Source organism: Cydia fagiglandana, chromosome Z (assembly GCF_963556715.1).
Source record: "Cydia fagiglandana chromosome Z, ilCydFagi1.1, whole genome shotgun sequence".
Lineage (NCBI taxonomy): Eukaryota > Metazoa > Arthropoda > Insecta > Lepidoptera > Tortricidae > Cydia > Cydia fagiglandana.
Genome location: NC_085959.1, coordinates 37,033,583 through 37,059,182, shown reverse-complemented (window position 1 = coordinate 37,059,182; position 25,600 = coordinate 37,033,583). Strand labels below are relative to the sequence as shown.

At 37.5% G+C, this 25,600-nt stretch overlaps 1 protein-coding gene and 1 long non-coding RNA gene across 2 annotated transcripts in view; both read left to right on the top strand.

Annotated features, from left to right (window-relative positions):
- Nucleotides 1-25,600, top strand: part of LOC134678651 (uncharacterized) — a 205,425-nt gene that overhangs the window by 39,650 nt on the left and 140,175 nt on the right. The window lies entirely within an intron of this gene.
- On the top strand, nucleotides 1,535-17,510 carry LOC134678641 (protein obstructor-E-like). The gene is made up of 7 exons (XM_063537288.1): nucleotides 1,535-1,661; nucleotides 10,668-10,748; nucleotides 13,648-13,761; nucleotides 14,226-14,290; nucleotides 14,719-14,857; nucleotides 15,564-15,777; nucleotides 17,396-17,510. Exons 1-7 carry the CDS (start codon nucleotides 1,616-1,618, stop codon nucleotides 17,451-17,453), a joined length of 717 nt encoding a protein of 238 aa, XP_063393358.1. The 5' UTR covers nucleotides 1,535-1,615; the 3' UTR covers nucleotides 17,454-17,510.

Here is a 25,600-nt window from a genome sequence, read left to right as displayed (position 1 = left end):
CAAATCGCCAAAGGTGAACTATGCGTCGTTGAAGAGTTCCGTTCTGATCATCATCAGCAGTTCCACTTCATCAAATATCACGTTTTTGAATGTATATGCTTGATTTGTTGATAAAAACACAAAAATCACTATATGTATGCCTTTAAGATTTGAGGAGTTCCGTCGATTCCTCATGGATCCCATCATCAGAACTGGATTTTGACAAAAACGGGACCAATCTGTATGCATATACATGCAATCAAAAAAAGAATTTTTAAAATCGGTCCAGTAATGACGGAGATATGGAGTAACAAACATAAAAAATAAAAAAAATAAAAAAAAAAATAAAAAAAAACACAACCGAATTGATAACCTCCTCCTTTGGGATTTGGAAGTCGGTTAAAAAGGTGACAGTTCCGAACAACTGACAGACTGATATCGTCCGGCGACCTGCCTGCGTATTATGGATGGCTTTATCCACGTTTATCCACGTGATAAAATAACTGTCACTTTCTAACACCGCGAGGTAGAAAGTGACGGATACCATTTTATCACGCTGTCACGTAGACAAGAACGACCATCATATCCATGCTGGTAATCTGTACGCCCCTTAAATAACACTATTTAGGCAACATTTGAGTGGTCGTGGCTAAATAGTTGTATTATTCAGGCAACTCAGTTTTCGTCGAGTGTACTAACGTAAGGTTAGCCTATTAATTAACTAATTAAAGTAGTCATAGAATGTTCATGAAACTCGGTGACGATACAGGGTGATGACAAAACCCGTTTATTGACATCACACACGGCTGCATGCAACTGGACGACTTTCAGCGCCGTGCTTATGCGCTTGCGCACAAGGTCACAGGGTGCGTAGCCAATATGCCAATCGTTTACGCTCCGTAGCGAACGAAACGCAACTGCCACTGTCGCACTAATATGGAAGAGTGATAAGAGAGACACAAAGCGATTCCTTGTCGTAGCGCAAGTGGTCCCCTTGGTTAGGCACCCTGCGGGCGCAGCACGGTTCCATTTTTATCGACTATCACTATGCGCGTCCCTTTCGCACTTACAGTACCCTAAAAAAGAAAGTAGGTTAGTATTTTTGCACTGGGTACATGTAGTTAATGTATGTGTAAATCTATTTAGGTTTAGTATAATTATGAAATTATGTCACTGCATATAATATGGCCTAGTTGACTGGTAGAAGTGGTAGAGAACTAGCCATTAAGTCTGACGTTTTGCACTGTATTTTTATACATAATTATGCAATAAAGTTAATCAAATTATTAATGTATTCATGACGAAAACGTTTCCGGCGTATTTACTAGGCAGGATCAATAAAAAATTATAAAGAATTACATCCAGTTATAAGGCTAATGTATATTAGAAACTATTTACATTTCATAATATCCATTAAGACTCCAGTTCCTTAATACTGTCGTTAACATAAAGGCTATTACACATTTACAGTAAAAGTGATTTTACGTTAACATGTATTGTAGCTTTATTTTTGGAATGCGGCGTAGGCGAAGGCAGCTGTCGAAGCCGGCGCAGGCGCTGGCAATGCACCGCGACCTCTGACAAGAGCCACACGTGCACTACAATAAAAAAAAACATTTTTAAATTTCCTGTCACAATGAAGAGTTTATTTTTCATAGTGGCCAGTTTGGCGTGCGCATATGGTGAGTTTTATTCATTAAAATTGTGCTATTTACTTTAATACTTCCGAATTGATTTCATGAAAAGCAGAGCAATGCGAACTTTATAATTAGCAATATCTTTTTCTGTGATTTAGTTATGATAGAAGTTAGGTGACAAACTTTTTTTGAAACCTCCCTATTTTGAAAGCCGTAAAGGTAATCAACCCACTGGTTGATGTGTTTTGTTGTTATACTCGTATCAATCTGTTACATTTTTGTAGAAATGTGATAATCTTTGCCGTACTGACGCTTTTGATTTTGTGAGGTTCTGAGCTTGGATACCGGGTAATTGGTGACACTAGGATATTTAAATTACCTAGTCAAATAGAAATTTACAACCCCGTTTGGACCAGATTGATCCAGTAGGGCTACCGCCAATACCGAAAATCGTCAACTGATTTCGAATCGGATTTTTCTCACTCTAATTACGCTTTCATTGGAGTAAAAGAGAAAGATCCCCGCAATTTGCGAATTTCGGTTTTCGCGGTAGCCGCTCTGTTGGTCCGTTTGTATGATGATATCGAAATTTCTTATTCAATTATTCTTGTATGGTGCGGCAATTTGGCCATATTAACGGTGTTATAATTTCAATGAAAGCGGATTAAAAATGAACAATATTTCGACTAAAACGTAACGTTCCTCGTTGCGTTATGTTCCGAGTTTATACAAAAAGGTTAACGCTGAATGGGAATTTAGCGCAGTAGCGCCACATTTTTTACACAATAAGAAGAAAAAAACTAATTTGATTGAGCTATTGAGCATGTCGGTTATTTGGTGTTGATAAAGGTACTTAAACAGTTTTTACTTTACTGTCGTTATTTTCTGTGGTTGTCTGAACTTTCTTTAAAGAGGTGCAGTCAACTGTAAAAATATGGGTGTAGCCAACTTATTCAAAAATATGTCCCATAGTTCTTAATTCGCTAGCATAAGAGCTATGGGACATATTTTTGAGATGATTTATGCACCCATATTTTTACAGTTTACTGTACAATGTCTATATTGATATGGGTGACTTATTCTTAGGGTTCCGTACCCAAAGGGTAAAACGGGACCCTATTAATAAGACTCTGCCGTCCGTCCGTCCGTCCGTCCGTCTGTCACCAGGCTGTATCTCTATCTCACGAACCGTGATAGCTAGACAGTTGAAATTTTCACAGATGATGTATTTCAGTTGCCGCTATAACAACAAATACTAAAAACAGAATAAAATAAAGATTTAAGTGGGGCTCCCATACAACAAATGTGATTTTGGACCGAAGTTAAGCAACGTCGGGCAGGGTCAGTACTTGGATGGGTGACCGTTTTTTTTTTTGCCTTTTTTTGCATTATGGTACGGAACCCTTCGTGCGCGAGACCGACTCGCATTTGCCCGGTTTTTTTACATAAATCTTCGTTATTAATGTGACATGATTGCACTTATTCGCCTTTTCGATATTAATGAGATTTAAGGTCATTTGTAAACATCATATATCTACTTATTTGAGTATCGCTTCACAGGAAGAATTTTGTAGTAAAGGTCACTTAAAAATGCATGAACGTTAAAGTCGTACATGCAGAATAATTTTACGGTGTCTGTTCTAAAAAGATATTACTTAAGGCGTCTTAAGGGGACAAATCAAATTGTTTTTAGGGTTCCGTACCTCAAAAGGAAAAAACGGAACCCTTATAGGATCACTCGTGCGTCTGTCTGTCTGTCCGTCTGTCACAGCCAATTTTCTCCGGAACTACTGGACCAATTAAGTTGAAATTTGATACACATATGTAAGTTTGTGACCCAAATACGGACATGTAACGTAAACTAATGAATTTTAAATATGGGGGCCACTTTTGGGGGGTAAATGAGAAAATTAAAAAATAAAGTTTTTCAAACTATATCATGTTACATATCAAATGAAAGTGCTTATTGTAAGGATCTCAATTATATTTTTTTATAATTTTCGAATAAACAGTTTAGAAGTAATTCAAGAGAATAGGCAAAAAATTACCATTCCCCCCCCCCCTTTATCTCCGAAACTACTGGGTCTAAAATTTTGAAAAAAATATATCAAATAGGTCTATACCTATAGATGACGGGAAAACCTATTAGAAATGTACAGTCGAGCGTGAGTCGGACTTAATTACTTAGTGTTTGATCCGGCCCCTACGGATTTTTTAAAGAGATTTCACTCACGTTTCACATAAAAAATACATTGTTAAAAATTGTGTAATATACGGAACCCTTGGAACGCGAGTCCGACTCGCACTTGGCCGGTTTTATTAAATACCTATGTATTTTGATTTATATTTTGAAGAGAGAGAGAGATATCTGTAAACCGTTTATTGGCGTTTATTAGTAATGGCAAAACTTAATTGCACAAGCTTATATTTCGTATTCACTAATTACAACAAATTGCTTCAGTTATGACAACAACAATTAGTTAAATGCGCAAGGAAATCAAAAGTAGGTAGCCAATATTTATTCACGGCTTACGATAGGAAATGTTAGGTATAACTAGTATTTATTTACAACCTACCACAGGAAATGTTAGATTTATTAGTAGAGTACAAGTAACAGCAGGTAAGTATACCTGTTTATCCGTGACCGATCGATCCACACATGAGTATGTATGTCAGTGCTATTGTAGTAATATATAATGCACGTGCATGTACATATATGGTAATTGTCTCAGTGCAAAATACCGCCCTATTTGACTTCATCAATTAAGTGTAGGTATATATTATGTAATTCCATATTTAAAATATTTAAAAATAGAAATGGGATTTACCCTAGTCAACTTGTAGTAAAAGCAACATTATTTAATAACATTTTGTATAAAATTATTAATACTTATTGTTTAGTCTGACATTACTATAGGTAAGTACTTTTTTAAATTGGTTTTAATGACATGCATATTGCGAGTCAGAGTATTGTACGCCAAATTCTGGCTGATTGTGACGTAACCAAATACTAACTCTACCACCATTTATAACCACTCACATTCAAATAATAAATAATTTGTATTAGTAAAATGCGATAGTTTTGCGATTCACTACCTCCGGTGCTTTTAAGGTGTAATTTACCTCCCAATGGCCACGAACCAGGAACCTTTAAACCTTTTTTTTATGGGACTATACATCGTTGTAGTTAATGTAAACTGTAAAGGGTGACTCACGTTACACCGGACCGTGTCCGGGCCGGAGCTTCCGCAGCTTACATTTCTATGACAGATGACCGTGATCACGTGATGTTTCCATATAAAACGAAGCGCCGGAAGCTTCGGCCCGGACACGGCCCGGTCTAAAGTGAGTCATCCTTAATTGTTTTTGTTCCGATCACGATTTATGTTTCACCCTGAATAAACAGGTCCGGGCCTGGTTACCTACCTTCGCGGGGGCTAGTTTGGGAACACTTAATCACCTTGAATATAAATGAAGCGGCATTCTCAATCTGGTTTTAGTTTTAGCAATGCCAACTGACTTTAATTGTCCGAGGTGAGCTTTTAATGTACGTAATAAAATATCATTACCGGAGTCATTACAGAAACTACTTACAGCGTACTCTACAAAACCAGACGGTCTAGCACTAGCATAAGATGCGTTCTCGCGCGCGAGTCTATACTTGAAGTCGCGCTAGACGTATTATGCGCGCCAGAACGCAACTCGTGCTAGACCGTCAGAGCGACAAAGAGCGAGACTCCAATGTTTGGTTACCATGTAAGAATGACGTAGTTAAAACGGTTCCTCTTTACTTTTAGGGCTGTGCTTTTTTTTTTTGTGTGGGCTTTTCAGTGTGGTTACAAAGAAATACAAATTAAAAATACACGTAAACACACAAAAAACTGTAATTAAGGTTCAGTGTTTAATTACTAATAGCAGTCCCTCATGAACTAGGGTCAGAGGGCCTACCGCGAACTAAGTTCGACATGTTGCCTACCTGTCACACTAACGTACGATTTTACAAGTGCGACAGAGACGCAACACGACAAACGTGGTTCGCGGTAGGCCCTCCGATATTGTAGTAGGATCTAAGATATAATGGATTTACAAATGTAAATAAAACATTTAGGACTTGACCATAGAGTAATAAAATTGTAGTCTGTAGGTACGCGGATGATGTATGGATGACGATTTTAACGCTGACGCTGACCTCTGCCTTTGCACGTGACTTCGTTCAGACATACTCTTCAAACTGCCACTGACCTGAGTTATTCTCGTTAATATTTTAATGATGGGACAAATCTATAGATTATTTACGTTATTCATAAGTACCCCACAAGCCACAAGCCTTAATGAGCTATTACCTAATCGTTTGTTTTAATCTTCTGACTAATTATGTATGTATATATTAGAAAGAAAGAATAAATTAACTAATTGAGGTTAGTAAAGCTTTAGATAACTAAAGCTTAGGGGCTACGTAAGGGGGGGGGGGAAGCTAAAGGGGGTACGTAACAAAATATAGTTATTGATAAGAGTTATTTGAAAGATGAATCTCTACCATATGAAGTGTACTTAATCTGAAGTAAGTATTTTTTTAGATATCTTAGGTAGAAGGCCCTGGAACTATTGTCAATTTTTATTTGCGTATTAAATAAATAAATGACACATATTTCTGTTAAGTTTGATATCCAAATTTCCTATGAGATGGCGCTGTTACAAACGCAAACTAGGTAACAGTAGTTCATCCTAGAAAATACATATATAATGTCAAATATGAGAATAAACGATTGGTAATTGGTATTGGTAACTAAGCATCTTATTCAAACAAAGTGGTCCTTCGAGCCGGATATGAACCAGCGACCTATGGATGGTATAAGTTTAAGTATACGTTTATATTATTTGTATAACAGGACTCCTTTCCTGACTAGAGACTACAATGTATACTAGCCCTATATGGGTACCACTTCCTTCCTACATTGGTAATTGGAGTTACTTAACCTCAAACCGATCGGAAACGCTTTCTAATCTGTAATATACAATCGCGTGTATCTATCATAGTATGCGGTAATCTTAAAGGTCATATAACCTCTAGCCGCCCATACGTCAAACCTTGCCAAGCAAAATGAAATTTTATTTTGTCAACACAAAGTTCAAATTAGAATGGAACAATAGACCTTTTTATAGGTCTCTGGGCGGCTAGAGGCTATAAATACACTAAACTGTATATTTAGATAAATCTTGTAAAAGCTGTAGGAGTCAAAGCATTTTCTATGACGGCCGATCGGTGATCACGTGGCGCTTTCCAAAGAAAATGAAGCGCCGGAAGCTCCGGCCCGGTCCCGGGTCGGTCTAACGTGAGTAATCCTTAAAGGTGAGACTATAGGCAATAATAATGGTCATATAAGAAACGTAATAATACATATATAACAAAGGTGATAGTTATTGTAGCGTCGCTTTTATACAGCAATTTTTGAATTGTACGAGACATCTAAAATATTGCCATTTTTGCTCGACAAAGCAAGATAAGGTATTAAAAAAAGTAAAATCGTACATACCTACCTATGTGTGGTGACCCCGTGCTCTTTGTAAGCGCTTCATAACGCTTGTCTGTGTAGTCTATGCGACACGTATAACCTCTAGCCGCCCATACGTCAAACCTTGCCAAGCAAAATGAAATTTTATTTTGTCAACACAAAGTCCAAATTAGAATGGAACAATAGACCTTTTTATAGGTCTCTGGGCGGCTAGAGGATAAGGTCAAAGGACTACTCAACCTTTACTCGAGCAATCGAGCATTAACCGATGAGCCGATTAGTAATCGAGTCGTCCTCCTTTCACTCACGCTCATGCACATCCTAGTGATGGGCGTTTTTTCGATTAGTTCGAATGTTTCTTGTTTCTGTCACGACTTTAGTGTCGCACGATATGCCATGACACGAGTTCTGTTCATGTCTACATATGTACCTATGTATAGCGGTATCATTTCATTTCATTAGTGTTTCAAAATTTTTCCTTCTCACCAGTTAATTCGCTAAATGGCAGCTCAACTAAAATGATTTTAAAAAAATTCTTAAGTAATTTTTTTAAAGTATCTTTATCTAAGTATATGCAATAAAGTTTTTGTTATATGACAAGTTTTGGTGATAACAACGAGACGTAAGACGCGACTCTACTCATTTCTAGGATAAACGTAAAACCTAATATAGCAGCAACTGTGAAATCAGAAAAAAGATGGTCTCCATACAATAGTGTCGTATTTAAGAAAGTACGGAACAACTGATTTTTTTGGGTTTTCGGGGGTGCATTCACAATAAAAGTTGCTTAAATTATAGGTAAGTATCTTAACTATTTTCTTGAAATCTTGAGGTAATAAATTATTTTCTTGGGGTAAATAATTAAATCAATCGTATTTATCTTCTCTTTATTTGTAGGCGTTAATTAAATTACTATTCAATATCTACAATAAAACACCTGTATTTTGACGTGCAGTCGACATTTGACGACACAATTGTCTCTCGTCACTGCTGTACCCACTTTCCTCCCTACTTCATACATTACTGGGTTACCACACGGCTTGCCAGCGAGCACCATACAAAGGCATTGTACTGTAAACCACAGTAAACGCTTCAGTAATTTCTTAACTGCCAGTGTCGCAAGGCCAATTTAACTGTTGAGTGTTGTCACGGATATCGGCCACGAATCGACGAGATATGGTGCCATAGCGTGCCAGAAGGACATTTTGTCGAACTCAAAATTCCTTATATGGACTATCGAAAGTATAGTCTGAGTACAAAATGCTTGAGGCAATATTGCATATTGTGCTCCAACCACATGGTGGTTGCAAGCAGCAAGGTCAAAGAATTAAATTTACGACCCATTTTGTACCTTGTCACAGTGACAATCTATATGAAAATTGCTAGAGACTTCATACAAAAGGTCTCTGTGACAAAGTATAGGTACCTAAAATGGGTAGGAAATTAAATTCTTTGACTGTACATACGTCATCCCACCTCATTAATAATCTGAATAATTAATTAAAAATAACTCTACTATACTATCGTAGAAAATAATATAGGCAAATTAACTATTGGATCACTTTTACAGAACCAATTACTAAACCTGTACAACGTTATCTGTGGGCCTTCCCAAGATGACAATCGTTTGCAGACAACTATAAGGTACGCTTTATTGTCTCTCCATCACTCTTCCATATTAGTGCCATAGAGACAGATAGCATTTCGTGTCGTTTCTCTACGAGCAATTGTCATCTCGGCTAGACCCTCGGAATATAAATTAAATAGCAAGTTTATCTCGTTTTCGTAACGTCTGAGTCATTGTTGGGTAACAAAATATGAGTCACATCGGTAGCTGCACCCTTGTTCTCAATATTATATTACCATGCGGTAACTCCGTCTGTGTAAAACTCGTCGAGGTAATGTCTATTTGGTCGTCCTAATTGTTTTTTGAGTGACCGCAGATTTATCTCAGTAATCCGCGGTCGGTATGCCAACTCAACTTATATAAATTCACGAATAAGAAAACAAGCTCAGATCCTTGCCACCTTTAGTACCAGTTTTAGAACTGTTTCTTAAATCCTTCCTCGATTAAACGTATAAATCTATCTCTTATTTGAAAACCTACTTATAGGTTTCATAAAGAAAGCTACTTAAGTAATTTTCTAAAAGAATACCTATACATATTATGTAAATTGTAAACACACCTGTAATTTAAGTAAACATTTAAGTTTCATAATTAATTGGTCCTCAAATCTTGTAAAATAAGTTTACAAACTTGCAACATTTTAACATTAACAGGAGACATAAAGCTGCTTAACTTTAACGTTTGAATAGATTAAGTGAAGTAAAACGAATTAAATTTACAAGTTATACTGTCCCAGTTTGTTTGTTGTTCACGATAGATACGTTGTCGAAGTTTGTATCATTAGTGATTCCGCCAGCATTCAAAAATACGTTACATGGCAATACTGGCAATGAATACACGCACAACCTACAGGTTTCCCAATATACCTATGGTAATTATCTGCGATAAGTTGCCAAAGACTTGTAAGGTACCTCGCCAAAGAATGCCCATCATTATTATTTCTTTTTTTCTTAGGTTTAATATATTCTGTCAAATAACTTACTGTCAGTAGAAAAAGGCGCGAAAGGATAGAATAATGGGGTTGGCAACAGTCAAAGGTTTGCATATACGGCGCCATCATAGCTTACCCCTTTTTCTATGAGAGTTGGCTTGAACACCTGGCATCCAGGGCATTAAAAAGAACAAAAATTTGACAAAATTCTAGGGCTTGACAGGGCAAGCTATGATGGCGCCATCTACTTAATACTTCGACCGGCCAACCCCATTGAAGGCAAAAATGCTCTTACGTAAATAAATGAATGGCGCCTTGCCAGACCATCTTATGTCACCCCGCACACATCGCACATCCACGCCTAGCCTTCTAGGTTTTTTTGCCAAATTAAATGCTAGGAACGTGTCATTGTATGGTTACCGTCTTCATTTTTACTGGTCTCTGGTATTTTCCTAAATTATTTTAAGCACGTTTATTCGCTAGAAGTGGAAACTCGGTTACGACACCGCTGGGAGACTAAATTAGGCACGGTGCGGCATCTTTACTGTTCTTGTTACATTACACAACATAAAATAAGCGTTTAGAATATTACAATAAATATTTTTGAATGAAAAAATCTTTTCGTTTTTATTTTCTTAATATTGAAGTATTGCCCTCTAAATAAATAAATATCTGGGGACATCTTACACAGATCAACCTAGCCCCAAACTAAGCAAAGCTTGTTCTATGGCTGCTAGGCGACGATATACACTTACTTTCTCGTATATAGATAAATACGTACTTATATTCATAGAAAACACCCATGAATCAGGAACAAATATTTGGATTCACACAAATAAATGCCCTTACCGGTATTCGAACCCAGGACCGTCGGCCTTACATGCAGGGTCATTACCCACTAGGCCATACCAGTCGTCAACATAAATACATTTTGCTAACATACAAATATACCTAAAATATATTTATTTCTTTTATTTCAGCGCAAGAATTCAAATGTCCCGAGAAGAGCGGCTTCTACCCCGACCCGTACCAATGTGACCTCTATTACAAGTGCAGTAAAGGTCAGTAACGTGATTGAAAAGGTTAACTTGTTGGTATGTGAAAGTACTTGACGTTATTAATAGTTAATTCCAATGTACAGTCGACCTCGGAAGTACCGTGTACATTTTAACCTCCTACCTCTGTAAAGCCTTTTAAAAGGCTCCCTTGTGAGAGGTTTATCTTTTAGCTCCTCCACAGAGTACCCACCTAAGTAATCTTATAGACGCGATGCACACAACCCCACAAAAATAAAGACTGAATTTTGTTTATCTCTACAATACTTACGTATGTAGGTATACCTACTTAGGTAATATACGAATACGAACAAGTTTATTATGAAATGTTTTATTGGATTCTTCGTCTTTAGAACACGGTATTTATTATCATCGTCATCACTATGCAATAACCAGCTATTGCTAAAAATTGTTCTTCAATAATTGCTTCAATAATTCATTTTGACGTAGCTCTCTTTTACTGCAGAATCATAATCCCACCAAACATAATAAATATTATAGGTGCACTTATAACGTCGATAGCGACAAGATATAGCATGAGCACCGTACTTTTTGACATCATGCGATAGTAGATAAGAGATGAGCACTGTATTCAGAGGCCGTACTGCGATAAACGATAATCGAAATTTCATCATCTGTCTCTCGATCGCACTTGCATATTCGAGCGATAGAGAAGCAGATAACGAATTTTCAATTCTCCTTTTTCACTGGAGGGGATCATCAGTTCATTTCGTGCGATGTTTATCCACACTGGTTTTTGCATTACCTGTTCGCCATGTCCTTTGGTATGTAAAAATATTCAACGTTCGTAGTGTCAAAACTTGCGGTCTTGCCATTTAGCTATGTGCTTACTACCGCAAATAGAGTGTGAAAAATTAGTTTCTACACAGTGCAACGCAATCACTTTCCGACTACACGACCGTTTGACTCATTAACCAGTGTGTCTAAGAACTCGAGGTTATAGCCTGGCAAAAAAGAGTAGAAATTAAAAAGCGGCTACATTATAGTGTCGTCCCTTTCAAACCAATATATATAAGAAAACGAGATGACGCTACAGTGTTGCCGCTTTTTAATTTCTACTCTTTTTTGCCAAGCTGCCGTATTCGAAGTTCGAGATATTCACAAGAGACGACACGTACTAGATCCATTCTAGATACGTTATAGTTTAGATATCAACTAGTTCTCTTTTGCAGCGCAATTCGGGCAACCAATGTCACTTTTACCTTAGATAGAGTAAGATATCTATTGTGAAAAAAGCGCTGGTGGCCTAGCGGTAAGAGCGTGCGACTTGCAATCCGGAGGTCGCGGGTTCAAACCCCGGCTCGTACCAATGAGTTTTTCGGAACTTATGTACGAAATATCATTTGATATTTACTAGTCGCTTTTCGGTGAAGGAAAACATCGTGAGGAAACCGGACTAATCCCAGTAAGGCCTAGTTTCCCCTCTGGGTTGGAAGGTCAGATGGCAGTCGCTTTCATAAAAACTAGTGCCTACGTCAAATCATGGGATTAGTTGTCAAGCGGACCCCAGGCTTCCATGAGCCGTGGCAAAATGCCGGGATAACGCGAGGAAGAAGAAGAAGAGTAAGATATCTATTAGATGTGAATTGGATCTCTAAGTCATATCCTGTGGAAATCGTTCAAGAGTACCTATCTCCAGAATCGCGCAAATGTCAAATTTGACAGGTTAGATCTTAAACATATCGTTATCGTATCTTGGTGATGTCTAAAAGATATCTAATAGATGTCTATTTCAAAATCCGAATCGGGTCCAAGCTGTAGTTACAAAGTATGCTTGATCGGGGATCACGCGTAAAATGAAATTAATGAACGTTAACAGCTGAAATGTACGAAATATCGTTACGACAACGTTTTCGTAGCCAAGTAGCCCTAAGTCACTTACTTGTATGTAGAAACTGTTGCTACGAAAATGGCTGAGGAATTTTTACGAGCGGTTTATTGAGCATAACGAATTGCACTTGGTATTGGAATTATTTGAAATTTATATTATAATTCGTTTACGCAATTGTTTTGTGCGTAACTATGCTTTTTAGCAAAGTTGGGTATTTATGATTAGATAATAACCAGTAACATATACTAAAATAATGAGAATAATATTTATTTTATTCCAAAATAAATTACGTATAGAAAACTTACTTACTTACTCCGTTGACTCAGCGAAAATGAGACTTGGCCTCCGACACAAGACAGCGTCACTTATAGAAAACGCATTTAATTTTTTTTAAGTACTTAATATATAAATTAGGTCTTGTACCTCATAATTAAGTATTAAGTAAAGTAAACTAAAGTATTATTTGTATTTGAACATATATTTAGCGAAGATTAAAAGTGAATTATAAATGACATAATAATAGTCTTCCAATAGCTCACTAGATGTCGCTTATCCTTCTAAGCGTTGTTGCTAGAACACGCTGACAAGATTTTTCCTGTGACATATATATAAGACGGCTTGTCATTGTAAAGTACCGTTCGGATTCAGACTGTACCATCAGCATTACTGCAGCAGTCTATGTATTTTTAGAAGTGCCCCTATTAATGCCAGTAGGGGTGCACTTTTCTATATTACAGGACTTTACAGTCTTGCCCGTCCATAACAGTCTAATTAAACGCAATCTAGTGGAACCATGTTGTCCATAGTGTTTTAATATATTTTAATGTAAGCAAGGGCTCTGAGCTCTAGATGTGATATTCGCTAACAAGTCCTAGTCGAATCATAGGTATACTGGTATAGAGAGACCAGTTTGTCCTAACTGAGGCAAAAATAAGCGTTATAAGCCATTCATGCATTAATTGATGTCGGATCTGTTCAGGCAAATAACAAATCTCTTGAGTCTTAACAAGGCCTATTATTTCTAACCCATTTTCACCTTTCTTCCTCACACAGGAAAGTCGGAGGCGAAGCTGTGTCCTGATGGCCTGGTGTTCCTGGATGAGAACCCCATTAAGGAGCGGTGCGACATCCCCTCCAACGTGGACTGCGGGGACCGGAAAGAGCTGCGTAAGTATTTGCTAAGATTCATAAAGTATAAACTTGACGTCTTAACGGCAACTACTGACGATATCTAGTAGGGAGTAGGAAAAAATAGTAGAGTAGGTTTTACTCGTAGGCAGCCGACTGGACGCAGGCGGCGAGCGGAAAATCAAGACCATCCATAAATTGTGTTAGGCCAAGTGTATGAACGACCTGTATTTGCCGCTCGCCGCGCCACTCCAGTCCAGTCCAGTCCATTCCTTGAAATAAGAGTTTTTTAACGCTCAGCAAAAAAATAATCGTCGTTGTATTGAAAGCGGCCTGTAAGTAGATATATGCTGCCTTGCGCTCATTTAAAACGAAACAACAGCCCATACCACAAGGTTGAAGCAAAGGGTATTCATATCTTTACAGAAACATTTCTTAAGAGTCATTATATTGTTTCATATAGCAGTTATAAATATAAACGTCATTCTTTTTAAAATTTTCAGAGGAGCCCCAGCCTACTAAGGACTGCCCCCGCCAGAATGGTTACTTCAAACATCCCGACCCACAGGTATTTATCCAGAAAACATTCAAAAGGTTAAAGAAAACATATATGTGTTTTATACAAATTGTCGCGGCACTAGCGACATCTTGTAGCGAATAGAAAAAGATAGCTTATGTGATACATTTTAGAGTTTGAAACACATTTATTACGATTGATTAATAAGATAAGATTTTTTCGAAGAATTCAAGAAGAAAAAGTCCAGTTTGCTGGGAATTAATTGCTCAAAACGCTTGTTTTATCTCATTTGATTGGCCTATTACATGAGGTCATTAATTGCTAAAATTTTTAAGAATTACGCTAAGATTAAAAACTCTCCAATGCGTCCATAGTACAATTTAAAAATAACCCTAAACATTGATCACAATGTTGACCAGGAATGCGTCTTTAGTTGTGAATGTTGAGTACTCATTCTGATAACGGTATAATTCGCCCAGGCCTGCGACAAGTTCGTCTACTGCTCGGACGGCGTTCCCAACGAGCACCCGTGCCCGCCCGGCCTGATCTTCGACGAGGAGTCGTCTAACTGCGACTGGAAGGAGTCCGTCAACCGCCAGTGCGACCACCCCACTAAGGGTATGTATTCTAGACCCTGATCCATACTCATTGTCAGTGACAAGTTCGTCTACTGTTCGGATGGCGTCCCCAATGAGCACCCGTGCCCGCCCGGTCTGATCTTCGACGAGTAGTCCCCTAACTGCGACTCCGTCAACCGCCAGTGCGACCACCCCACTACGGGTACGTATTCTAAACCCTGATCGATACTCAGTGACAAGTTCGTCTACTGCTCGGACGGCGTTCCCAACGAGCACCCGTGCCCGCCCGGCCTGATCTTCGACGAGGAGTCCTCCAACTGCGACTGGAAGGAGTCCGTCAACCGCCAGTGCGACCACCCCACTAAGGGTATTCTGGGCCCTGATCCGTAGCCAAGTGACAAGTACATTCAATGAGCTTCCTTACTCGTCTGTACCGATCTTCGACTAAGCGGAAAATGTGACTCGACGAAGTCTGTAAATATCACGTATGGAAAAATAAGTCGGGCCTTGGAGGGAAACAACCTAAAAATCCTTAAGGTGGCTCATTTTACTTAAAGGAGACATTCCTTTATTTTTAACAAGAATTCTAAAATTCATTGGGCATGATGCGAAGGCCTCATCCACCTCATAAGCACCCCTGGAAGCATGATAATTTAATATCCCTACTCCTTAGTGCTGATTGTAGAAAGATTGACATGCCCTGCACACATCCAACAGTTCTAATCAAATTTGGTTCGTGTTCGTAGATGTCCTCGATGACGGCTTCACCTGCCCCGACGGAGACGTGATGGGCCCCAACGGGCGCGCGCTCCCGCACCCCACCTTCCCCCACCCCGAGGACTGCCAGAAGTTCTACATCTGCCGGAACGGCGTCCAGCCGCAGAAGGGCAGCTGCCCGCTCGGCAAGGTCTACAACGAGGACACGTTCATGTGCGACGAGCCTGAGAAGGTCCAAGGGTGGTGAGTATCTAATAGTTTCTTTCTCGAATACTCTTATGGCTCCTATACACGATGGGCCAGCGCCAGCCACTCCAAGGGACGCATTTATGCGTTAGATGGAGCAAGTGATATTGCTATCTCATTCTGCCACATGGCTGCGTCCCTGAGTTGCCGGCGCTGGCCCATAGTGTAGAGGCGCCATTAGGCCCACTTGCACCATTCCACTAACCCAAGTTTTAACCGGTTAAACCTGGAGATACCATGGTTACTAGTACAATTTGATACTGGGTTATCGGTTTAATCACTTAACCCCGGGTTAGAGGGATGGTGCAAGTAGGCCTTATAGTGTTTCACGTAGTTTGGTTACATTGACAGCTGTATCTCAATACAATTTAGCAATTTCTGGCTATGCAATATAAATTGGTTGGAGATGTAATCAAGCTATAGCCTGACAACAGTTTATTTGACCCTCGCCATTTTGCGGATTTTCAATGGTACTAATTTCTTTTACTGGCAACAAGTACTCTTTGACAACGAACGTTGGATGTCATCGAATGTCACCGATGTAAACAAATAGAAAATATCTACGAATATATTCAAATATAAACGGTTTTATTACAAAAATGCCATTAAAAATATTCCAAAGATGCGAAAAAATTGTAGTGAATGCAATCAAATACTTACAGCTTAAAAAAGACGAAGGATTGTGTTGTTTGACTTGTTGTTGTTGGTAAATTTTAAAGTTGACATGACCGGTATTGACGTTTTATAGTGCGGTTGTATTGAACTGGTTATCGTATCGTATAGGAAGTAACTCAAGAAAATTGAAGCAATTGCTGTGATCATGTTAAAAAAATTGAAGGCGATTATAGGAATAAAGGTCCTATAATTGAATTGGAGACTGAACGTTTTATAATAGAGGTTGGTCGTCCTGAAAGCGACACAACATCTGATGAAAATCAGACTTCGTCAGAGTCAGAAAACGAAGAATATATAAATATTAAATATTTAGAATCAGATTTTGACGATTAGGTAAATTGAAAGAACCGAATTCTCTGTAAGGAATGTTTCTGACATTATACGAGTATCAACATGAAGCCAATGCCCACTACCCCAACTATACATGACGTACGCACATTATTGCCATACGTAAGCTGTTTGCAGCGACACTATCTCAGGGTTAAATAAACTGTTGTCAGGCTTTACTTATATGAAATATATTATACAGGGTGTAATCGTTAAGTGTAGCCAGGCGATAATTCCGTAAATATAACCGATATGAGAAAACTTCAAATTTATATCGAAAGTGCGTTACTCAATGAGTGAAATTGGAAAAGACTTGGAAAATATACTTCTGCTTAAAATTTGGTCGTCAGATCCCATTCGCCTATCTCAGATTATCTTGGCTCAGTTAGGCAAGTTGACTGACAAATTCTGTTAACCTCTAGCCGCCCATGCGTCAAACCTTGCCAAGCAAAATGAAATTTTATTTTGTCAATACAAAGTTCAAATTAGAATGGACAGGAGACCTTTTTATAGGTCTCTGGGCGGCTAGAGGATAAGATTTGGTGTTTAGGACATTTTTACGTACATTTATTAACGGTAAGTGCGTTTTAAAGTGTATATTTTTTATTTCCAGCGAAAACTTCTACGAAGGAACCCAGCTTGACAAGAACAAAGTCCCCAAGAAAGCGTAAAGTGCCGTAGTTATTATTAGGTTTAGAACTGTACTTTAAATAAATTTATTTTTTTAATTTGTGTATTTTTATTTTTTATTTTTCATACCTTATCGTAGGTACGGACATGTAGTGGCAATCTGATTATAGAGGAAAATGGAGAGGTCTATCTACAAATTTTTTATATTTGAATGAATAATATCAAATTTTAAACTAGAGTTCGAGCTGAGATGGTTATTTAGTTAGTTGTCCAAATTCCTAAGAGATGGCGCTGTTACAAACGCAAACTAGATAACGCTAGTTCATCATAGAATTTATATGCAAAACTGGCAAGTATGTTTTATATGATGATTGGTATTGGTAACGTGCCAACTTATTTAGAATAAAGCGGTTCTTCGAGCCGGATAGAGCACTAAGCCTGAATAATGAGGTTCAAGAATCAAGATGCGAAAGATTATTAGTCTGTTTGAGATTCTGAAAACGGTAAAAAATAAAGATACTACTCCTAAAAATACGTGTGATACCTCATTAGATTCGTCATGATGTCTAGAAAAATGTATTCGAAGCGTGTATTAGCACACAAAAAATTCCAAAAATTATAAATAAAAAAAGGGAGGGAATAGTAGTTATTTTTTATTTCCCCAATATCTCAAAAAGTATTAATATTTAAGAAACCAAAATTGATATTATAAAAGAGGAGGATATTTCCAATCAAACATTCCATACTTGCAGAACTGTATCTCAATTATTTATACTTTTTATCCAACGCTGAACACAGCCCTCCGCGCCTCATTTTCGAGAAACGCGCGCGGCATGAAAAAACGATTACGTAACATTAAATATAATTTTAAAGGTATTAAATATTCACTGAAATTAAAAAAAAAATTGTGTATTTAAAACATGTCAACACATGTAATACTAGTAGAAATTTATCTTAAAGTTATTTTTTCAACAAGTTAGGCAATTGTTAATTGGCAAAATTTTCTCAAACTTCCTTCTTTATTGAAAACGACAAAAAATATATAAATAATTATCGTAAAATTTTGTCCCTTTCTAGAGCCCTTATCATATACATGTTCAACAAGATCGCGTTATAAAAGTTTTGAAAAAATTAACTGTTTGGTTATAATATTGTTTTATATTTTACAATTTTACCTTGATTTTTCGTTTTTCGTCAATTTTCTATGTTATTCTAAAACTTATTTTAAGCAAAGTATTAGCTTTATGAAAACTTTTGTAATTTGATCTTATTAAGCATGTATATGAGAAGGGTTCTAGAAAGCGAGAAAATTTTACAATAGTTATTTATACATTTTCTGTCGTTTTCAATAAAGAAGGAATTTCAAGAAAATTTTGTTAATTAACAATTGCCTAACTTGTTGAAAAAATAACTTTAAGATAAATTTCTACAAGTATTACATGTGTTGACATGTTTTAAATGCACTTTTTTTTATTTTATTTTTTCAATGAGTATTTAATACCTTTAAAATTATATTTAATGTTACGTAATCGTTTTTTCACGCCGCGCGCGTTTCTCGAAAATGAGGCGCGGAAGGCTGTGTTCAGCGTCGGATAAAAAGTATAAATAATGGAGATACAGTTCTGTAAGTATGAAATGTTTGATTGGAAATATCCTCCTCTTTTATAATATAATTTTGGTTTCTTAAATATTAATACTTTTTGAGATATTGGGGAAATAAAAAATAACTACTTTTCCCTCCCTTTTTTGTTTATAACTTTTGATATTTTTTGTGTGCTAATACACGCTTCGCATACATTTTTCTAGACATCATGACGAATCTAATGAGGTATGACACGTATTTTTAGGAGTAGTATCTTTATTTTTCACCGTTTTTTAGGATCTCGAACAGACTATATAAGCGAAAACCATCACCATATTACTCGTTGTTGCGGATAGAACACAAAATTACACCTTACCATGCCTTAACGATCCCAAGAATCAGAAGAGCATAGATACTAATAACGAGATAAAATACAAGCAAGAATTCAAGAGATGTAGAAACGAGAGAAAATAAAATAGGTACTTATAACAAATAAGTTTGAACCGTATTAATTGAACACAAAAGCTGTCACGCGGACGCCACGTTACCGAAGTGTCAAAACTGAAATTGAACTTTATGCATATGCAATGCACGTAGGTCTATGTTGCTTTGTGGTCTGTAACCGATTAATCAGTCTTTGACGTTGAACCTGCGGTGCAGATATATCGGTCATTGGCGTCCAAAAGGTTTTTTTAAATAATACATTTTTAAGTCCTGTTCATATTTCCAAGACCATTAACAACGCCACAGGCAGTACCCAGATAATCGTGAATAACCGGTGACGTGGTGATGTAAGTATAACAGCCTTAACTGTAATTAAAATGACAGTATGATTTCTGAACGTGAAAATAAACTTGAATGATAAGGCTTCGACTTTTGAATGAACGAATTTTGAATGAATGAATCTGGCCGAGGACCCCGAAAACTGGCTCATACTCCACCGACAAGAGCCATCATGCTCTTAAATTATGATGATGATGATTGAATCAAATGGCTGTTAATGGCAACAGCCAATAACAAGGGGCTATTCATAAATTACGTCATTTCAAATAAGGGGGGGGGGGTCTGGACATCGGATGACGGTAGCATGAAGTAGGAGGAAATGGGGTCATTTGACGCATGATTTTTGGATGATCATGGGGGGGGGGGTTAAAAATTCTTAAAAAATCGATGACGTAATTTATGGACAGCCGCCAACACACAATCAACAAAACAATTTGTAATGCGCATGTCAAAGCTTCGAAACGTAACTTCGAAATTTACGTTTAGTTGATGTTATGTTACGTTTAGTAATATTATTAGCAAATAAATCGGGGTCTAAACTTAAAGATGAAGCACGCTAGACTGGGCCGGGGCCGGGGCGGAGCTTCCAACGCTCCGTTTTCTATCGAAAGCACCACGTGATCACCCATCAGCCGTCATAGAAAATGACATATCGGACGCTTCGGCCCGGACACGGCTCAGTCTAGCGTGAGTCATCCTTTACACAGCAAGGGATTTAGCAGCGCCATCTATAAGCTACATGCGAAAATTTAGTAGCCTTGCTTTAAATCTCCATAGGATGCCGCATACATTGATGTAGATTGCGTTATTTATCATTTTTGCATTGCTACTATAAGCTATCACTAGATGGCGGTGTACTTAAATATACAAAACGCATTTCTTATGCTTTCAGTTTACTGTTATAAAACGGTTATCGAAGTCCAATTTTTGGAATTGTAAGTATAGATAGGGGATTTATTCTTAATTTACATTAGCGACGCGCCCCAGCCTCGCACGGGTAAACCTTAAAAAACTATAAATACTTAAACCTTCCTGAAGAATCACTCTATTGATAGGTGAAAACCGCATGAAAATACGTTCAGTAGTGTTTGAGTTTATGGCGAACAAACATACAAACAGACAGACGCGGGGGAGGGCTTTAAGATGTAGTGATAATTGATAATATATGCCTCTACTAAGATATTTTAGGGATTAATTCCTTAATATGTCTCATTTACTATAAGAACCTCACGATCTAGACCGCCCGAACATAAAATAAACACTAAATAGCACCACGACCCAATTACAATTCACAAAACCTTTCAACAATCTTCATCAAACTTCATTCGGTCTAAAACCGGTAAAAGCTTGAAACCACTTAGTCCAGTTTAAGAGTGGTTTCGATCGGGGCCCGGTCACTCCCGCCGGTTGCGCAAGCGCCGATGTAAGAAATACGAGAAACGAGAACGGGTCTGACAGACGAATACGTCAGTCAATTGTCAATTTTTAAACATGGAGATATAAAAGTTTTTTTCTGATTTCGAATAAGGATACAGTAGGCACTCGGTAATCCGGCCGGATTTCCCTTTAACTTTTTGATCTGCCGATTCTGGAATATTGGATTTGTATGGTAATTAAAACCCCCCAACTAGCAAAATCACGCTAACAACAGTCTCTAGACTACAATTTTGTCGCTCTTATATTGATTTTATATCATCGTATAAGCCCGGGTTTGGGCACAAAGCATAAGCGTATTTATTTTAATATCGTTCTAATATCAGTCTAATTGAATGTTGTTTGCATTCACAGTAATCTTTTTCAAAACTATATTAAGCTGCTTTAGGCTAATATCGCTTTTACGTAAGTATCTTGTAAGCCTACATAGGCTTATATTGGTCGAACGTAAGTATCTTGTAAGCCTACATAGGCTTATATTGGTCGAACGTAAGTATCTTGTAAGCCTACATAGGCTTATATTGGTCGAACGTTAGAATCTTGTAAGCCTAAATAAGCTTATTTTGGTTTGAAACATTCTATTTGTGAAGTATAAATATACGGGTGAAATTAACTGCAACGTGACAAAAACATATTAGTGTAAGTGTTTATCAAACTTTTTATGAATTATGTTTAAATATAATAACGTGCTGTTTATCATCGTCTGTTTATGTTTCAGGGTAAGTATTCACATGGGAAAATATTATTTATTGTAAAGTAGACCCTGTTTTACACTTCAAACTTTATGCGCCTACTCAAATATGGTATTTGAATATTTTTATAATTATTTTATTTCTTTATTTTGTATTGATAGTCAGCCATTGATGTAGGTGCATTTTTCAAGCGCACTATTAGAGTATTTTAAGCATTCTGAATACAAATGATGTGGCCATGTTGAATACTTATACTAACAATAGTGTTCCCAAAAACGATTTAAGATCAAACCATCTGATATTGATCTTCTCTATTGTGATATAAGTGTCTTGATCTTATATCACTCTAATATCTTACTAAAGTGCTGCTGTTGATCTTATTATAGCTTTAGTAAGATCAGAAAAGTACGTACTTACTTACAGTGTTCTTATGCTATGTTAATATTAGTCTTACATTCTTACAATAGCATTTAGAAATCTAATATAAAATCAAATGAACTAAGAGAATGAGGATATAAGACCAGGTACTCTCAAGTTCAATGAGACTTCGTAAATGTTGTTGTAAGAGCAAGAGGCTTATAATAGTATTATGCTATGTTGATATTAGTCTTACATTCTTATAATAGCATTTAGAAAGTCTAATATAAGATCAAATGAACTAAGAGAATGTGAATATAAGACCAGGTACTCTCAAGTTCAATGAGACTTCGTAAATGTTGTTGTAAGAGCAAGAGGCTTATAATAGTATTATGCTATGTTGATATTAGTCTTACATTCTTATAATAGCATTTATAAAGTCTAATATAAGATCAAATGAACTTAGAGAATGTGGATATAAGACCACGTACTCTCAAGTTCAATGAGACTTCGTAAATGTTGTTGTAAGAGCAAGAGACTTATAATAGTATTATGCTATGTTGATATTAGCCTTACATTCTTATAATAGCATTTAGAAAGTCTAATATAAGATCAAATGAACTTAGAGAATGTGGATATAAGACCAAGTACTCTCAAGTTCAATGAGACTTAGTAAATGTTATTGTAAGAGCGAGAGGCTCATAATAGTATTATGCCATGTTGATATTAGTCTTACATTCTTATAATAGCATTTAGAAAGTCTATTATAAGATCAAATGAACTTAGAGAATGTGGATATAAGACCAGGTACTCTCAAGTTCAATGAGACTTAGTAAATGTTATTGTAAGAGCGAGAGGCTTATAATGGTATTATAAAATGCTCTTATATACATATATAAGACTAGGTAATAAGACTAAACTTACTAAAGTGCGTATTAGCTTGTCTAAGACTAATATAAGAGCGATGACAAGTTCAAAACAAAAATAAGAGCGCTATAAGCTCACTACTCTTATAAAGTGCGCAATCTGAGACTTTTTTGCTAGTTGGGCTTATATAAAAAAATCTGGCATCCGGCTTTATAATCTGCCAGAATGCGAGATTACTGGCTGTGCCGGATTGGCGAGCGCCGGAATACCGGGTGCCTACAGTATTCTTAGTTAGTTGGATCCTTTTTATGTTTCGTCGTCTTCCTAGGCGTTGTCTTGGCGTTTTGCGACATCTCACTTGGGGAGCCTAGGATTCGCTCTTGGTTGACTCCAAGAATAGACATAGGTACTAGTTTTCACGAAAGAGGAGAGACTAGGTCTTATATTTTACAATTTACGTACTTACTCGAAGATACCAGCAGGGCAGCATACCTCTTAGACAATATGACAATCGTACGTCCTATTAGATAGAAAAGAAAAAAAATATAACCGCCAAAATACCTACTACATTCTTCGAACAGAAGACCGCGATTGCGATGTACAAAAGGTAATTTTGCACTAGGATATTCGTTTATTTTCCAATAAATATTTCGGTCTTGATAGACTTTTGAAGGGCGGGGCAAAGTTGGTCAGTTTTACACTTTTATTTACTTCTACAACTCTAAGGCGTCATTTAGACGGTGCCAGAACTCGCATGCGAGTTTCATTACATTGCGGTTTTTGATCAGTCGGTTGAATTCCTAACCAACAGTCCGCAATGTAACTAAAATCGCATGCGAGTTAGCGCGCCGTCTAAATCAGCCCTTAGTACGTGCGAAGTGCGTGATGGGGTAAACACAAGCGACGAAAAATACCTTCATACTGTTGTACGACTGTCAGATTAATGTGTCCCATACCCACAAGGGCGGCGCCACACTTATGCACAGAGCAATTACCGTATCCAGTTTTCGTAGCTCTGTGTTAACTGGTCATAGTATAGTATGAGCACAATGTAACGAGTATACTGGTTCGGGTATAGGTTTTTGTGTTCGGCATGTTTGGTAATGTTTTCTTTGAAGCGAGTGTAGTGACGACGATTAAGCGGGTCATGCATGGGTAGTTGTAACACTAACAATTATAAGAGGGGATTAATTAGGAGCGACTGAAAACTACAATTAAATTACCGTAAATCTGCCTACGTAGCTCCAAAATTCGAAATTTAATTTAATTTTTTATATTGTATGTAGGTACAATCGGGGACATTCCCGGTGAACCACATCAGAAAAATTTTACCTCGATCCTTAAGTTAAGAGCAAGCTAAACTCCGCCTCCCATAGAGATAACCAATTACGATGCATTTAGGATCCTTTATCTTAATCATTAAAAGGGTAAAATCAGGTAATGAGACACACGATAGGTAAGGACAGTTTATTAGTTGTTGTTGTTTAGGCTAAGCTCCGCCTCCCCAAAAAGATAACCAATTACGATGCATTTGGATTCCTTAGCATAAGTAATTTGCAAATGCCGGCCGCCACAAAGTCAATGGACGGCAATAAATGTTACCTGAGCTAACCTTTTTTTTCAACACCCACATTTTTTTAATTAATAATAACTGGAATAAGGTGTTGCCCTTGAGCCATCCTAGATGTCGCTTTTTTGTGGGGGCCCATCTTGTGAGGGCGAGTCACCGTCTGCCGGAAATAAAATTGCATACCGTTTTATTAGGCAGGCGTCCGGTTTTTTACCCCATAGCTCAGTACTAGTCCATCGCTTTCACCCAATAACCTAGTTCATTTTAGATTTCATCAACTCTCAATAGCCCTTACACCCTGGCGGGTGCTGCCTCTGCGTGCGTCCCATGACACGGGTAAGGGCAGCATCCGCTCGGTGTACCCCTTACATTTCATTAAAGTGTCAAAAGGGCCTCTACGTGTTGGCTTCGGCTCCGCGCACGCCTCCCAAAGGTCCGGAACACCATTGTTCCGTGATGGGAAAGACTGGAATAATAGTAACTGGAATTAATAGTAACTGGAGATGTCATCGCTGTCATTTTCTTTACGAAACAGTCTGCCGATTTTTGCGGGGGAGGGCACGTCAAATGTATTGCTATTTCTACACGAATTGTACGTAACGTACAAATAGCCATGCAGAGGGGTAAACTCTTAATGGCCACTCCAGTCTAAGGCTATTGGTCTTCACTTTTATAATATGGCCTGGGGACCGTCTGCAAGATGTTTAAACGATTTTTTCCCTTAAGTTGGTTAACCGCGGATGTCCCCGATTTGTGCATACGGTAACCCTGCATCATTTCAAGTAGGTAGAGTTTTATATTTGCTAGCTTGATAATGAGGTGGGTACGTGCATAACAAGGTGGATATGATTTGAATAAATAATGGAATATTAATGATTACATATTGATTAAGCAACAACAGCA

Coding starts and splice junctions, on each gene's coding strand:
- LOC134678641 (XM_063537288.1), top strand. CDS start 1,616: ATGAAGAGTTTATTTTTCATAGTGGCCAGTTTGGCGTGCGCATATG. Junction 10,749..13,647: donor CTATTACAAGTGCAGTAAAG/GTCAGTAACGTG, acceptor TTCCTCACACAG/GAAAGTCGGAGGCGAAGCTG. Junction 15,778..17,395: donor CCTGAGAAGGTCCAAGGGTG/GTGAGTATCTAA, acceptor TTTTATTTCCAG/CGAAAACTTCTACGAAGGAA.